General features: G+C 38.8%; 1 protein-coding gene across 1 annotated transcript in view; it reads right to left on the reverse strand.

Moving 5' to 3' along the window:
- Positions 1-15,584, reverse strand: part of LOC136296075 (transcription initiation factor TFIID subunit 4-like) — a 148,255-nt gene that overhangs the window by 90,526 nt on the left and 42,145 nt on the right. The window contains exon 10 of the mRNA XM_066194898.1: positions 11,726-11,895. Within this exon, the coding sequence (XP_066050995.1) occupies positions 11,726-11,895 (170 nt within the window). The remainder of the gene's footprint in view (positions 1-11,725; positions 11,896-15,584) is intronic.

A 15,584-nucleotide genomic window follows, 5' to 3' on the forward strand; every position in this document is an offset into this window, starting at 1 on the left:
CCACCAGATGCAGGAAAATGCAGCAAAGGGCATGTGGTCAGATCTACTCACCTCCCTCCTGCCCACATCACAGAAAGTGCGGGGCTGTGCCTTGGACTGCATCTACAATCGAGGGTCCAGCCCCTTTCCTATGTTTTCCCAAAAGAACCACCACAGTTTTGTGCCTCAGTCCCCCTGCAAGCTTCCCCAACAGGAGAGGCAATGTATAGGAAACACTACCACTCCAATTCCTGCAGCCTTCCAAACTATTCAATTCTCTAATAAAGAATTCTATGCCTTCATTTCACCGGCATAAGGGAAATTTCATAGTGCTGCTGTAGATGTAGCAGTGAAACATTTAAAACACTTTAATCTCTGTACAATTACAGATAATTAAATACAACATGATTGGTTAAGTAGACACTGTTCCAGAGTTACAAAATACAGGAATTTCTGGAAATTACAGCTGCAAAAATTGGGGTGAGGAAGAGAGCAGTTCACCTGAAACTAGATAAGAAATTCTTGTGTAAGACTCAGCTTCTGTGGTCTCTACAGAAAGCAAGACATAAAATCAAGAGAAAGCAACTGGAGCTGTGTCTGATACTGTGTATTAATAATTCTAAACTGAGCAGTCCCATTCAAGTGTCAGGCTGACTAAACATGAAGGAGAAAGGACTCTACTGTACTAAGGGGCCTTGGCACCCTGAGAAGCACCAATGGCAATTACTGAACTCACTTCTCCCGACCTCATCAGCACAGGATCCATCTCCCACAGAGCAGTGTCCTCAGCCCACAAAGTCATCCATCACTACTGCACTCCTAGTGCTATCAAGGGGAAAACCCAACCCTAAATATTTAAGCTAGGGAATGAGGGATGGAACACAAGAAAGGAAAAAATTAAGGAGGTTGTTTAAGTTCAGAATACCCTGGGGTTATGTTGGGGGGGGCTACCAGTGCCCCAGACAGACTTTCAGTACTACAAACTGAAGGCAGAGCTTGTTAAACACTAAAAGGCCAAACAACAACTCCTAGTTCTGATAATTAAAATTGGAGATTTCTAGGGGTGCAAGATAACCCAGCAATCCCAGGCAAAGGAAACAGTAAGATAACTTCAGCTGTAATCTTTTGGTTACAGTCCTTTCAATAAAAGCTTGAATTTAAGTCTCACTAACTAAATGCATAAATAATTTAACCAATGTTGACTTGCTGAACTGTTAAAGCTGGTCTGCTGCTAGAAGACAAGATGAGGAAAGGAGAAACTACAAAACAGTTTTACGAAACTTTAGTTTCACAAAACTTTGCTACCTTCACAAGAACAGCCAACCCAACCGAAGCGGTTGGAGCAGGCACCTCTGAGGAACCTGTAACCGGGAGCGTGTTCAGGAAAGCCCCGGGCTAGGGAGCGTTTCCTGCCAAACCAGAGAATCCCCGCCAAGTGCTTTGAGATTTGGTGCACGGTTCCCTGGAGCAGGTACAAACCAGCACTCCTCCGGGAGGGGCAGATGGCCAAGATACAACCCACAGCTCCAAACCACCCTCAGCTGACACGGGAAAGGTTGTGCAAACCAGTCTGTGACACCGTTCAACACTTCCAGTGCACCTTCATGGGGAACAACCACTTCGTTAGAGAGAATGACTTTCTATCGCCTGGAAATTGTTGTTTACAAAACAATGGAAAACCCTGCATTCCTTACTGCAGCAAGATTGTTGGTTAAAGAACATTCCTCCTCTCAGAGCTTGAAAACTAAATCATGAGCTGACTTCTGGACAAACTGGACAACCTCCTCGAGAACTCCCGATCTGCTGGGAATAGTGTTCTCCAGGACTACCTTGGGCTGATTGCCCGGGAAGCGTATTGAGAAACTGCTCAAACGTCAGTGACTTTTTAAAAATAAATTCCAAATGTGCAGATTGAAATCCTCAAAATATATACCATGTTCTGCGTAAGACACAGTAGGGAAAAAAAAAACCATAACCGGTCATGTAATGTAACCTAGAAGAATAAAAATGCTGAATAAAATGCTACACGATTTTTAATATTGTCTTCTCCTGCCCCCACCAAAGAAAATGCCAACCAAACTATTTTAGCAAAGTATGATTCAACTGAGATTTTAAGCTCTGTAGTGTGAATGCACAAGCACAAAACCATCCAAAGTATGTTTCAGGCACTGTCATGGACTCAACTATTTCAGTATAAACTATACTACAATAAATACTTATGTATTTATATAACTGTATAAAAAGTAAAGTAAACCCACACGGGGTAACAGAGTCCATCATCCTTTCTCTAACAGTAATATTAAGAGATGCTGCTAGAAGATTATTAAAACAAGAAGTGTGTAGTGCTCACTGTGCACCAAAACTATGCCTTGGTCTGTCCTAAGTGAGAGCATCTTATCTGTCTGTTAGGTCAGGATGGAATGTCTTTTCCACTGATTTTTCAAGTAATTTTTTCAACCTGCAACACTGTAAAACAAAGAGTTCCACAACTTAATTACACAGCTGGCAAAACAACCTTTTAGTTTATTTTAAACTTTTACTTTCAAACTTTACACTTTATTCTTGTCAAAGGAAAACAAGCAAAATAGCTCCACTCCAGAGAGTCACACTGGTGTAATTATTTTAACACAACAGAGCCAGAGAAATAGTTGCATCCACGCAGAATCTATGTGTAACCCTGGCCTCATCCTATTTTCTGTGCTGATTCAAAGGTTTTATATGCAAATCCACAGGATTTGGGTAGGACAAAAAAACTTCATCAAGTACAGAAAGAATTCCTCAAGACTCTTACTTAACCCTACCTATACAACTCGTATTTTTTGATGGAAGTCACATAAGACTGACCAGCAAAAAGCCTCCACTTCTCTAAAGTCTCAACCAGTGGGTAAGTCTGGGAACTCACGCATAATTCATGTTTTTTGGCAAAAAGAAAAACTACTTTGAGAAGAGATCTGTGCTAAGGTATATATAACCAGCCAATCCAGTTTCCAAACTTCTGTCTCTAAGCTAGATAATTAAACAGCTGAAAGGCAGCTATTAATCATCCATAAAGAGTCTTTTTTATTACCCTTAGTGGTTTGTCTCTAACAGAACCCAGCTAGTCACCAAACAACATACTGCACAGGTTTGTGGAGGCTTGGAAAATGGAAGGAGCTGCCACAAAGCATAGAAGCATATACACATGAAACAGTGCATCCAGGAGCAGAGAACACTTGGCATTCCAACAGCAAGGAAGGCTTGCAGCTTGATCAGAGAGGACAGAAAGAATGACAACCCTGAAGGAACATAAGGCACTCCAATTAATTGTTTCCCTGCTCTCTTCTGTAACTAAACTGTGTATCACCTAACTTCGTTGAGAAGGAATCAAAATCTGAATGTGTTAAGCAAAGACGATATCCTCAAGTTTGATGTTTAATTCCTCCTCTTTAAATAATACAACGTCAAGTTTATTTTTGTGCCATTTGATGTGTGTATTCTAAAAGAAGGGCGGGTGCTGAAGTTATTAAAAGGAGGCTCTGAAGGACAAAGTCTTTGAGAACTACAGCTCCACATCCTACCCTATAATCCCAGTAATCTGTGCTGCAGCAATTGAACAGTGTGAGGAAAATACTAGAGACAGAGGAGGGGATGCGAACTGAAACAGGGGCAGGTCTCAACGAGTCAAATAAGAACACGCAGATTACAGTTATACGATCTTTTCTTCTTCATCTTGGTTCTCCCAAAACAAAAAAAATACAGCATAACAAGCATGTCCAAAGACCTTCAGGAATATTCAAGAAACAACACAGAGTGACTGCAGAGGACTAGAAAATACGGTCACTATTTTTATGAATAATAGTAAACGCCTCATTGCACTTTTGTACTTGGTTACTCACTAGAGAGTCAAATCAAAAGAGATTTTTACAGGCATCAGACCAGAAAGAACTAATATGACAATGACACCAACAGTAGTCCCTAAGAAAACAACAGAGAAGTTGTTAGTTGGGGATTTATCTCTTTTCATGCAGAGTAGACAAACGTGTTTCTTGAGCTAAACTCAAAACAGTAAACCAAGACAGAACCTCAGGCTTAAACACCATAAATACATGATTATGACAGGACACCAGGTAAGACAGAAATGGAGCAGAACTCCTGTAAGAATGCCAGATGACAAACAGATGCTAGCACCCAACAGCACAGTCTTCACAAGGAACAGAACACAGTCTCCATCATATCCATAGGATTCAAATCAATACCGAGTATAAGAACTTGCCTACGTGGTACTGGCTTTTTAAAGCAAATTGTGTGAACAATAAAGATATTTTGGCAATTTTTTTCCTCTGAGAAACCATCTCTCTGGCACCAGAATCAGAACAGGTATCATAGTTGTCACCACAAGCCTGATGCAGACGTGAGGCTTCATCTAAGGAGGCAGGAAGGGCATGCCAGACACAGGGAGGATATGCAGCAAATCCAGGAAATTCAAGGGATACCAGAAGGGTGGAACAAAGATCATAACCTGAATTTCAAAATGTCAGCACCTTCATCTGTGTATGGCCAGGATTAGAATTAAAACTGCCAAGATCAGGACACCATGTCACATTCATTAATACCAAATAGAGCATCACCAGATCCACCACTGCAAAATTTAACCAGGTCAGATACGTAACTTAACTTAATTTTGTCAAAATAGCTTTGGTTTATGATAGTTTATATTAAAATTGCACTTCTACACTACTGTGCAAGAACAGATGGTGGTACCTCATCTGGCACAACACTGTGTTGCAGCTACCTCCTTGAAAACAAATACCCTTTGGTTAGCAGCAGAATGTCTTCATACCAGTTCAATATTGGGCTCTGACTTATTTAACACAAGGGACTGCAAAACTGGTCAAAACACAGATTAACCCTCTCTGCATTACAACCACTGAAAAAAGTGACAGATTGCCAGAGAGTTATAGTGAATTCTGGACTTGTGTGCAGTAAACTCAGCAACGTGAAGGAGGCTGACAAATGCAATTCAAACTCATGGGAGAAGGGAAGACTAAAGGAAGTTTACTAAGTTCCTCAGTAATTTTAAGAAATGAAAACACTACAACCTTAGTATGAGCAGCAGGATTGCCAAATAAACATAATGAACAATCATTCCAACATATTTTAAAAAAATATTACCTTTTACTTTTTCCCCCTTAAACGATCCTTGAAGATGCTGCTCCCTGATCAATGACTTCCTCCTCCACAAAGATGTTCCAACATGTGTTGAGCGCTGGGGACATTAGCACCACCTCTAGAGCATGGAGTTTGCCTACAGGGATAATGTAAGTCAGCTTTATTGCAATATTGAATGGTTCTCTAAGGTTTTCTTTTTATTGTTCTTATTTTACATCCATGGACTTTATAAATGAATCTGGTAGAGAATGCATCTCCACAGAATGATGATCTTAATTTTACTCCCTTTTGCAGAGACCTGGAAACCTAAGCCATTCAATTCCCAGATGCAAACTTATTCTGAGGCTGGGTAACATATTTTGGTGGGCCCTGAAGGCCAGAACTGCCTTCCAGAAATAGCAAGACCTTTTAAAGATGGCGCTTTCACTACATTCACAAAACAGGATGAAAAACGGGTGAAGACAAAATTATTATGGTGAAAACAAAACTGAAATTCTCTAAATACTTCTGAGACCAAGTAGTATGGTCATGCTCTCAGTTCAGATGGAGTAAAACCTTTGAAAATGATGCCTGAAGAAACAGCATCATTTTCTTCATAAATAATCATAGTTTAAACATAGCTAAATTAATCATATTTGAGAAAATACTACTTGATGAAATAACATCAGTTCTGACACCTAAAGGTGGTACTGCTAAAAGCACAACTCAGATTCTGTAGTGTTGCAGAGCCAATAAGATGAATAAAAAGAAAACCTTGGAAATACACAAAAAATATTGAACAGAAGCTGCCCTACCTTTCACAGAAAGGCAGACTCCAAGCTCTCAGGTGGTACTGAAGTTACCATTCCAACACATGTTGGGACATCTTGTAAAACAGGAAGTCTAATCATGGACCTATTAAAGAAAGAACAACAATAGGGTTTAACATTCTGCTGAAGTACTTACTGGTTATGTTTATTTGGCAACACTGCTGCTGATACTAATATGGGAATGTATTCCCACCTTTTTTGAAAAGGAAATAAAAAACGTAAATAAAATGTAATTGTCTTTAAATATTGTAACATTAGCAATTGATTCAGTCGGAATATAATACCAAATTCTCTACTGAACATGTACAATAAACTCAAATCTCAGCCTAAGAAACAACTATCACAACTATGGACATTGGTTAGAAAGCTGGGAGCAGTGCACATCTTCTCATCTAAGTACATTTTCTAGCAAATTGTTTTATACTAATGAAAAAAGCCCAAGTTACAGAACTGTTCCAGATGTCAGAATCTGGATACATCTCAACACCTGCCACACCTCTGCAGTGCCAGAGTGAAGTTTGCAGAAACTAGAGGAAGTCCATGCTTTTGGCAGGCACAATAACATGCAATTTGGATTATACAATACCTAACATGATTTTTTTTTTGTTCCCTGAGAAAAAGCACATAGAATCCAGAGAACTCCACTGTAGGGACAGTTCCAGCAGACTAAGCATGTCCTTAGGACAGTGCATGACTTCAACCTGCCACACTTATGAACAGGTAAGTGTTAGAGCATCCCCCAAACACAATCAAGAGTTATGTCCACAGGCTGGAAAAATGATATTCAAACCAATACTTCAGTTTGAAGACAGATCAACTTACAGATAAAAAGTTAAAATTCAGCAGTGAAAACAACTAAGTCATATCAACAAAAAGTGCTGTGAAAACAAAAAATTATCTTCAGAGGCAGAGAGCTCAGAATTTCAGAACATACAACCACTGTAACTGAAGCAGCTATAAAAGCCCTCTAAAGTAAAGCAGCCAGAGAAAGAACTATACTTTTATGTTAGAGCTGCTCTGTATATGGAGAGCAGCTATCAATAGGACAGTTTCATCTCATTCAAACATGAATACAAATGTTGACAAACAAACCCAGCAAAGGGGATGACAGAAAGACTTACTGAACTAATAACAAATGTCTTAAATAGAGGCTGAAATCACCTGGCCTGGTTCCATGAAGGGTACCCCTATGGGTTTTAACATGGTTTAACAACATAAAATGCCCTCTAGAGCACACATATTCTTTATTTAAAATACACACATAGGCACACAACTGCTGCCACTGCAACGTCACACAGCAGATTCAATACACTCCAGAATATAGAAAACACAGATAAGCTATTTCTGTGTGTTTCAACATGCAGTTTTATAGCAGACATGCAATTCAAGTGTGGCTGAACAAAGAAAGAATCAAGGCAGAGCAATAATCAATATTTCATCAGACAGAATTAAAAACATATTTTACATGTAAAATAACAAAAAGGTAAATCTATAAATTATGTTGAGCCTAACCATACAACTGTTATATTGACAGAAACAGTGGCTCAATTCTAACCAGCCAAGCTTCTCCGAAGCTGTTTTAAGGAAGACTGTAGGCCTTATAACTACTGAACTAGGAGAAACTGAATTCATCAGCACATTTTCAAGCTTTATAATAACTGGCAGGCACCACTACATGTGTTCTAGACTAAAAATTCATTTATATGAAGCAAGAGAATCCAGAACTACCTCTGTGGTGGGAAATATTGCAGATGTATGCTATGTCAGTATCACAGACTTTTTCCAAAGGACAGATTACAACGCTAGGTAACAAACAAACACAACATTTTGCCAAACCATGCTATAGACAATCTGATTTATTAATGCAGATGTAAAAAACTGAATGAATGTGAAATAAAAAAAATCATGGCTCATTCTCAAAAAAATTTCTATCATATGTATTTAAGTTAAAAACATTTGAAAGATACAAGATGAACAATATTCAAAATGTATTCCATGTGGCCAAACCAGTCCCGTATTTCTTAGAATGCCACATCTGCTCTCTTCAGCCAGTGCTCTGTCACAATAAAACTGAAGTAGAAAAATGAGTTGAAGAACACAAAGTGAAGAGAAAGAGAAAAAGGAACCATGTAAGTCAAGGAATACAATATACCAAACTCCTGCTTAAATATTACTGCATTATGACAGTTAATTCATGGTTAGGGTTTACCACAAGTTGTGACATTTTAGGGAGAGTTAATAAAAGCAAAATGGCATCACCTTGTTGTAGAAGAAATCATTTAGAACTAAAAGCTGTGGGAATTACTAAGCTGCTGCAGATTCTAAGCCGGTGAAGGTATCATGCTCTGTTGTTCACAAAATATAATGCAAAGTTTTTTGGAACCCCCAGTGAAGGTTTGAGAGACCACCAAGTTCTCAGAAAAGTACATGAGACAGCTGTTTCCTTTCTCCAAGGATTTAGTTATCACGGTGTTACAAAAAGGTTTTATGCCATCCTTCGCTGTGTCCTGCTACGTTTCACTAATATTTAATATAAAATGCAGTGCAGCCTCATTCTTATCTGCACTCAGAAACCATGCTGTAATCAAGGAATTAAAGCCAAGAAGTCTCTCTTTTCACAAGATGGTTATGAACTACACAAAACTGTCATACTTAAAACCCTGCTTTATTAAGTGTTGCCTGTTACCTCATTCAGTAAACAGCATAAACTCACAATGTCAAAAACTAGCTTTAAAAACCTAACCAAGACAGCATTCTTACCCAGCAAGAAGCAACTTACAAATGAACAAAAGTGAAACAATTACAAATTATTATGGCTATTTTTGGTTTGTTCCCATAAAACCATGTGGAAAAGCAAGGATTTTTCAGCATTATTTATTCGTGAGGGTCTAATCAGCTTGCTTGCCCTCTGAAGAAACTCTACTCATTCTACTAACAAAGTTAAAGACCTAGAAAGTGTCAGGAGTTAGTATGCACATGCATGATGAATATCAACCTCTGCCTCTCAACTTCCCAAAAAGAGAAACAAAAGCCGTACAACCCTTTGTATATGTTTCATTGTGCCATGCTGTCATGTAGAAAGATCAGGGTTTAAAGTTTCATGATTCCGAGTGGAATAACAAAAGAAATACATTATATGCTGAGAAATACCCACTCTTGATTTTGCATCAAAGGAGAATTTGAAACAGTCACAGCCTTGCCTTCCTACATGAACAAATGGCAATGATTACCAGCCCAAAATGACTAGATACAAAATTGGATAAGGAAGCATGTGGGAAGTGGATGAATATCTTTGCATGAATTACCTTTCAGTTACTTCTTCCACTTAAATGGATCAATATTAGTCCCTCAGATTTAAAATAAACTTTGGATTATAACACTGCCAAGCTCAAGCAGAGATAAGAACACACAATATATTAAGAAACCTCTTTCACTATGACTTTGAGGCATCTGGCTGGTGGTTACTGCCAAAGTCTGAAGAGCATCTGCTCTCACTTTAGCAGTTTATATTCCAACTCTGGTGAATGGAAGCACAACCTCTGAAACAGCCTTTGGGGAACACTACTGAGTGGCTCGACAGAGCTCTTACTCAGAAAAGAGAGGAGGAGATGAATATTACAGAAAACTTAAAAGATCTAGCTTCTGAGAAAGGAGATGAGCAGTTTCCTAATACTGTACACACCACAAATCTCTCTTTTACTGAAACATTAAAAACCTGCCCTAAAACTGAAGTGATTAAATATGAATAGACCTAAAGGTAGAAAACATCTTCTGTTTAAGTCATATTCAGGCAAAAGTAAGAAGAAACAATATATCTTATCTCATTGTCAACAGGCATAATGAAAACAGCAGAATGAGGACTCACATAACAGACCTTTTCCTAATGTGCTCGAGAACGTCACAGGCACTTTGCTTAGTCCTGGTGTTGTCACAGCGACATATGGCAATACTGAGTCTTGTAGTGAACTTACAATGTCATTATTTTAAGTGCCCAGTAGCACAAATTACTAAATTTGTGTGTGGTCCTAAGCAAACAACAAATCTGGCCACACACAGTGAAAACCCAGCTTCTAAAACTTCAAAATCAGCTGAAGGAATTCTCTCCTCAAGAGCCATAGATCCCAGATAGTAGCCACTTCTGAACTCCACAGCCACTTTCAAAACTATAAAAGGCTTCATGTAAAACAAAAATAAAACCACTCTAAAAGTGGCTGCAGGAGATCACTAGGAGTGGCCGCTCTTCTGGATTCACTGCTTTTGAGAAGTAAATCCCTGCAGCTGCTTTTAAAATCTTTGAAAGTTTCATTTCAATTATCAAAGCTAATAAAGCTTCAAAAACAGCCATAGGGATTTGTTCCTCAGAGGAGCAAACCCCAAAAGGCAGTGATGAATAGTGTGATGGGTTCTGTGGCTCTTAAAGTATGTACAGATTCCTGTAAGTCCTGCACTTGTAATTACAGCTCCATGTTGTGCAGCGATTGTTACAGCCAGACAGCTCATTAAGGCTTATGTGGCAAATCCATTCTGATTTCCCATTCTTTTAAACAGTCTTATGTCTCTTGCCTTTTCCTTTTCTTACACCTGTATCAACTACTATGTGAGCATCCCTCCCAAGAGCTTCTCAGACACACTTCATGGAGACCTTGCTGGCTGCAGTCTCAGGTGGTGCTAAGCCAGTCCCAAAAGGCAGGACATGCTTTCCCAGCCGTCATCACATCCTCACAGCAAGCTGCCTACAGCCTGCAAAACCATTCCTTTCTCTGAAGGGGAACTGAAAATGGCATTTTGTAAAGTACAAGAGTGAAGTCTGACAATAAGTCAATGAAGAACTTGCCTGCAACTGCAATATAAAAAGGCTCCCGTTAATTCAACGAACATAAACACAAGTAACATTTCAGAAGCAACCACATTTCCGAAGCAACTTAAAAAAACCTAACTGTGCTGATTTGCAACAAGATTTTATCTTATCTTTAAAACTCTGAGAACTAGATCCCTAAAAATTTGTGATGTAGGCATAGGTCTGAAAGAGAGAAAATTACACCCCTAAATAATTGGAGCTTAGTATGTTAAGACACAGATGGCACTGAAAACACTGCCAAAACTATGCTGAAAAATATACATTTAAGAACCAGAATATATAGTGCACATTAATAAAATATGTCATATAAAATACATTCTGTTTTATAGAAGCATATTTCCTAACCCTCAAACAACACTGATCTTGAACAATTATTCTACTGAAGTTTTTAACTTTCATTTTCAAATGGCAGAATAAATACACATACCTTTTGCCACGATAAATAAACACAGGTTTTTGAAAACATGCCATAAGAAAATCACTATGCACTTAAATAGATGCAGGTGTTAAGAACTGAGTAACTGGTTTGTACGGAGAAAGAAAATCTTGACAGGAAACTTAAGCATTCTGTTCAATGTTATTCACAGGTGTCCTCTGTGACCTGTACTACTTACTCTGCCTCCCTGTTTCAATCTTCTCGTGTGTAAAACATGAAGGAGAATTGTGAGAAATAATTAATGTTTGCAAAGAGCTTTGAGATCTTTGGATATAAAAAACATGGGGAAAGCATGAAGTTTAAAAGTACCAGCACACTATTTTATTTCCAACTTGAGGTAAGTTACTTTTATCACAAAAACCTTGAAAGTTTAGAAATACAAAATTATGTAATCAAATGCTTAAAAAACCATCTTAAGTGCTAAGCATATTCTGTTCCTCAGAACCTCATCACTCTGCAAGAAACACTCCCAGAAGGAAAGGATGTGCTTCTCACCCGTTTCAAGTATGCGTTTATGGAGAGGTATAGCAGCAAGGAAGGGTTCATCTTTACAGGACTGGATCTGGGTTCCAACCAAGTCAGAGTTGGTGGCCATAATTCGGGCACTTTCTTCATTAAGATTAACGCCAGCCATAGAGGCAACATCATTGATGTCATCATCATCTCTATAATAAAAAATAAAAAAAAAAAAAAACAAACAAAAAAACCCATTTAAAACCAAATTCTGCATGTAATCTATTCATTTTTTGCATCATCTGCTTCTCCAGAGGTAATCATCATGCCACATGCCAATGTGTGGGCCAATTGAGACACAACCCTCATGTCTCTGTTTTCATGGAGTATCTTCAGAAACAACCGCGTATTTCTCTGACCATATCAGGAAAGCATCAGAAGCAGGACAATTTGTCTGGTAACAGAAGGTGTGACAGAGGTGTCTTCATCTGAGTGAAGTGATATCAGTGACCCCAGGCTGATCAGGAAACTAAAGGCAAAGATCACCACCAACAACTGAACATCGGGCTTTTCTCTTTATAAAGAAAACTAGGCATAAAAGGGTAAAATAAAGAACAGAAATTAAAAGCAAAACCATGAATTTTTAATCCTGCACCATTTCACAAGTTCCTGCTAAACGGGCACCAAAGCATTTTCTGCAACTGTCAGGGGAAGATTCTGTGACCATGCTGAGCTCATAGGTAGGCCTGGGCTCCAAGTGTGGCTTGAGCATGTGCTGGTATTTTCTCTGGCAACATACAAAAATAAGTTGTGTCAACAAGCTTTAGGAAAATGAGCTGCATTTGAAAAGATGATACCAACTCCCAGACCATTTTTTGGCCTGCAACATCCTTTTTAACAGCTTGAGAAAGTACAAACAAATTTGAGTTTCCATATCGGTATCTCCCAAGCATCTTTACCTCCTACCTGTCTGAGGTATGACTCAGAGCTGTGGAAACAGCCATCTGGATTTAGCACATTCTGTTTCACAGGTACTATTGACACAAACACCATTTCAACATTCTCCAGACTGATTACACAATCTTTGAGAATATTATTTTCGGAATATAGACATATATATGGATAAAAACATTCAACTCCAGACTCCTATTACTGTATAAACAACCAAAAGCCTAATTTAAAAGGGTTTTTTTTTTAATTGTTACATACATGATGTCCCATGTACCCTAAAATACTTGGTCACTTGTAACAAGCTTAATGTCCACAGTAAAAACCAATAGCTGCAAGTAAGGTCTGAGAATAACAGAAGGGAAATCCAGAAATCCATAATCTAGGTCCTTCCTCTCTTCCCATAATTGTCTGGTTATCTGCCAATTTTGGTGGAAGACTGCTCTGGTTTGATAGATACTGCTTTTGTTTTCTTTTGTGGGAAGAGGTCAAGAAGGGACTTTTATTTGTGTAAACCTGCAGAAATGTGCTGAACACTTCAGGCAGAAAATGGAATATTTTACAATGTTTTTCAGAAAAATTCTACACAAATGAGCTTCTATTAATTTCCAGGAGTGTTAAGCACCTGATTTTTTGTCTCAAAATGAAATTCCCAAGAACACTGATGCAACATCATAGAATGGTTTTGAAGGCAGGAAGCTTCAAAGCTCATTCAGTGCCACCCCTGCCATGGGCAGGGACACCTCCCACTGTCCCAGGCTGCTCCAAGCCCCAGTGTCCAACCTGGCCCTGGGCACTGCCAGGGATCCAGGGGCAGCCACAGCTTCCCTGGGCACCCTGTGCCAGAACCTCAGCGCCCTCACAGGGAACAATTTCTTCTTGACATCCAATATAAACCTATTCCCTTTTAGTTTGCAGCCATTCCCCCTTGTCCTGCCACTCCACACCCCTGTAAATTGTCTCTCCTCATCTTTACTGCAGGCTCCCTTCAGGTACTGGAAAGCCACAGCCGGGTCACCCAGGAGACTTCTCTCCTCCAGGCTGACAAATCCCAATTCTCTCAGTCTTTTTTCCTAGGGGAGGTACTTCATCCCTCTAATCCTGTCACTTTTACATCTGACACGGAGTGGATCTCACAGAGGGACCCTGGGCTGCAAGGAGGAATTGGCTCCGTGCCCGTGCCCAGCCTGCCCACACTGCTCCCAACACCACACAGCCAACACCAACTGAAACGTTCAGTGACCAACTCAAAAGCTTGTAATTTTACAAATGAAAAACCACGGGTAAAACTGAAAGGAGCTAAGATTTTTGTCAGGTTAAGACCTGAATGCTTGAAATAGAGTGAGAATCACCCAGGACTCACAAGGCCCAAATCCAGACGCCTCAAACCATGGGAAAACCAAACTCCTATCAAAGAGTATCAACTCCCATCTCCTTCAAGCAATCATCCCTTTAAAAAAAAAATCAAGACAGCAGTCTGGACTTCCAGAACATAACTTCTAAGAGAAGTTCATAATTCTCTCTCCTTTTATTTCATAGCTGAAGAAAGTACTGCTGATCTTTTACCTTCTTTCTGCTTAGCAGTTTAGCTACTCCAATTTTTATTCTGTGTACAGATCTGCGATCACATTACAAGTAAATGTTTTCTGCAATAAAACCAAACAAGTATTTTGGACACAAATTAGATTTCAATGAAATTATCAAAACCAATACAAGAGCACTTACAAAGACCATTACTGTAATCCCTGGACAGAATCATTTTCTTCCATCTTACAGTTGCAAGCTACAATCTGCAAATACATCCCTTTTTTTTCAGTATCACATGGAAGACAAATAAGAAATGTATTAATCACAGCTGGGACTACAGTTTTTTCTGACAGAAAGAACCCTTCCTTACTTTGAGGAATCTCATAAGAAAAAATGTTTGGATACTGAAACATACATTCATATATAAAGAGAGTGGCTGTTCTTGCTGAACAGTTTCCTATAAAAGTGAACTTTTAAGCCCAGATAAGTGAATTTTCAGAAGTCATTCTGTGGAACAAAGATGCCATCCAGTGGTCATCTAAATTGATGATTACTGTCTATCTTTCCTTTTTTATCAGAGCACAGTATTTAACAGTTTCATATTTCTTGGTATATATTACTATGCCTGTCCTAATTCTATTGTTTTAGTAAATATTTCTGGTTTTTACTGAATTAAATTCTGAGTCTCATAGAATAAATCTAGCATTCCAACACACACGGTGTTTTTAAGACAACATGAGTTCTCAAACTCCCTTCAAACACAAACTGTATCTTAAATAATCCAAGATTCCATTTCTTCCTCCTATATTCAATCTCCTGTAACAATTTTTCCTTTCCTTTTCAATAGAAACACTCAGGCAATTGCAAAAAAAAAAGAAATCTTATCCATATATAAGCAAGAAAACCCAAAGTATTTGGCACAGTTATCTGTGCAAGGTTTCAAAGATTTTGTTTAAACTAAGAAAAGCCATTATAAAAACCTGGTGGCATTTTCTTTATGAAGAAACCTTAACTGCATGATTGCATAGGTTTTTTTTCTCATGCACTTAGTCAGATTTGAGCCACTGCTGTCCCAAACTGCACTACTGAACTGCTCCCAAATAAGCCAGAAGATGCAAAGTGATCGAGACAGCATCATAACATTGACTGCCCTCTCTCTCACAAGGGAAATTGCATGGCATTAGGACAAAGTCCCTACATCCCACAGACTCCATGGATCACACACTCAGATTAACAACAACACATGGCACTTAAATGGTGACTTGCAATTACTGGAACAGCCACTACTGTATTATATTTTATAATGGCACAGATTCCATTTACACATTAATTATAGTGTTTATTCTGACTTTCACGTTACAATTTGAAATGTCGCCCTAACACTGCTTTGCCACACAATTCATTCTCTATCTTCTCCCTGATAAGC

The sequence above is a fragment of the Chamaea fasciata genome, unplaced genomic scaffold, assembly GCF_029207755.1.
Source record: "Chamaea fasciata isolate MVZ Bird 193981 ecotype frontalis unplaced genomic scaffold, bChaFas1.0.hap1 SCAF_12, whole genome shotgun sequence".
NCBI classification, from domain to species: domain Eukaryota; kingdom Metazoa; phylum Chordata; class Aves; order Passeriformes; family Sylviidae; genus Chamaea; species Chamaea fasciata.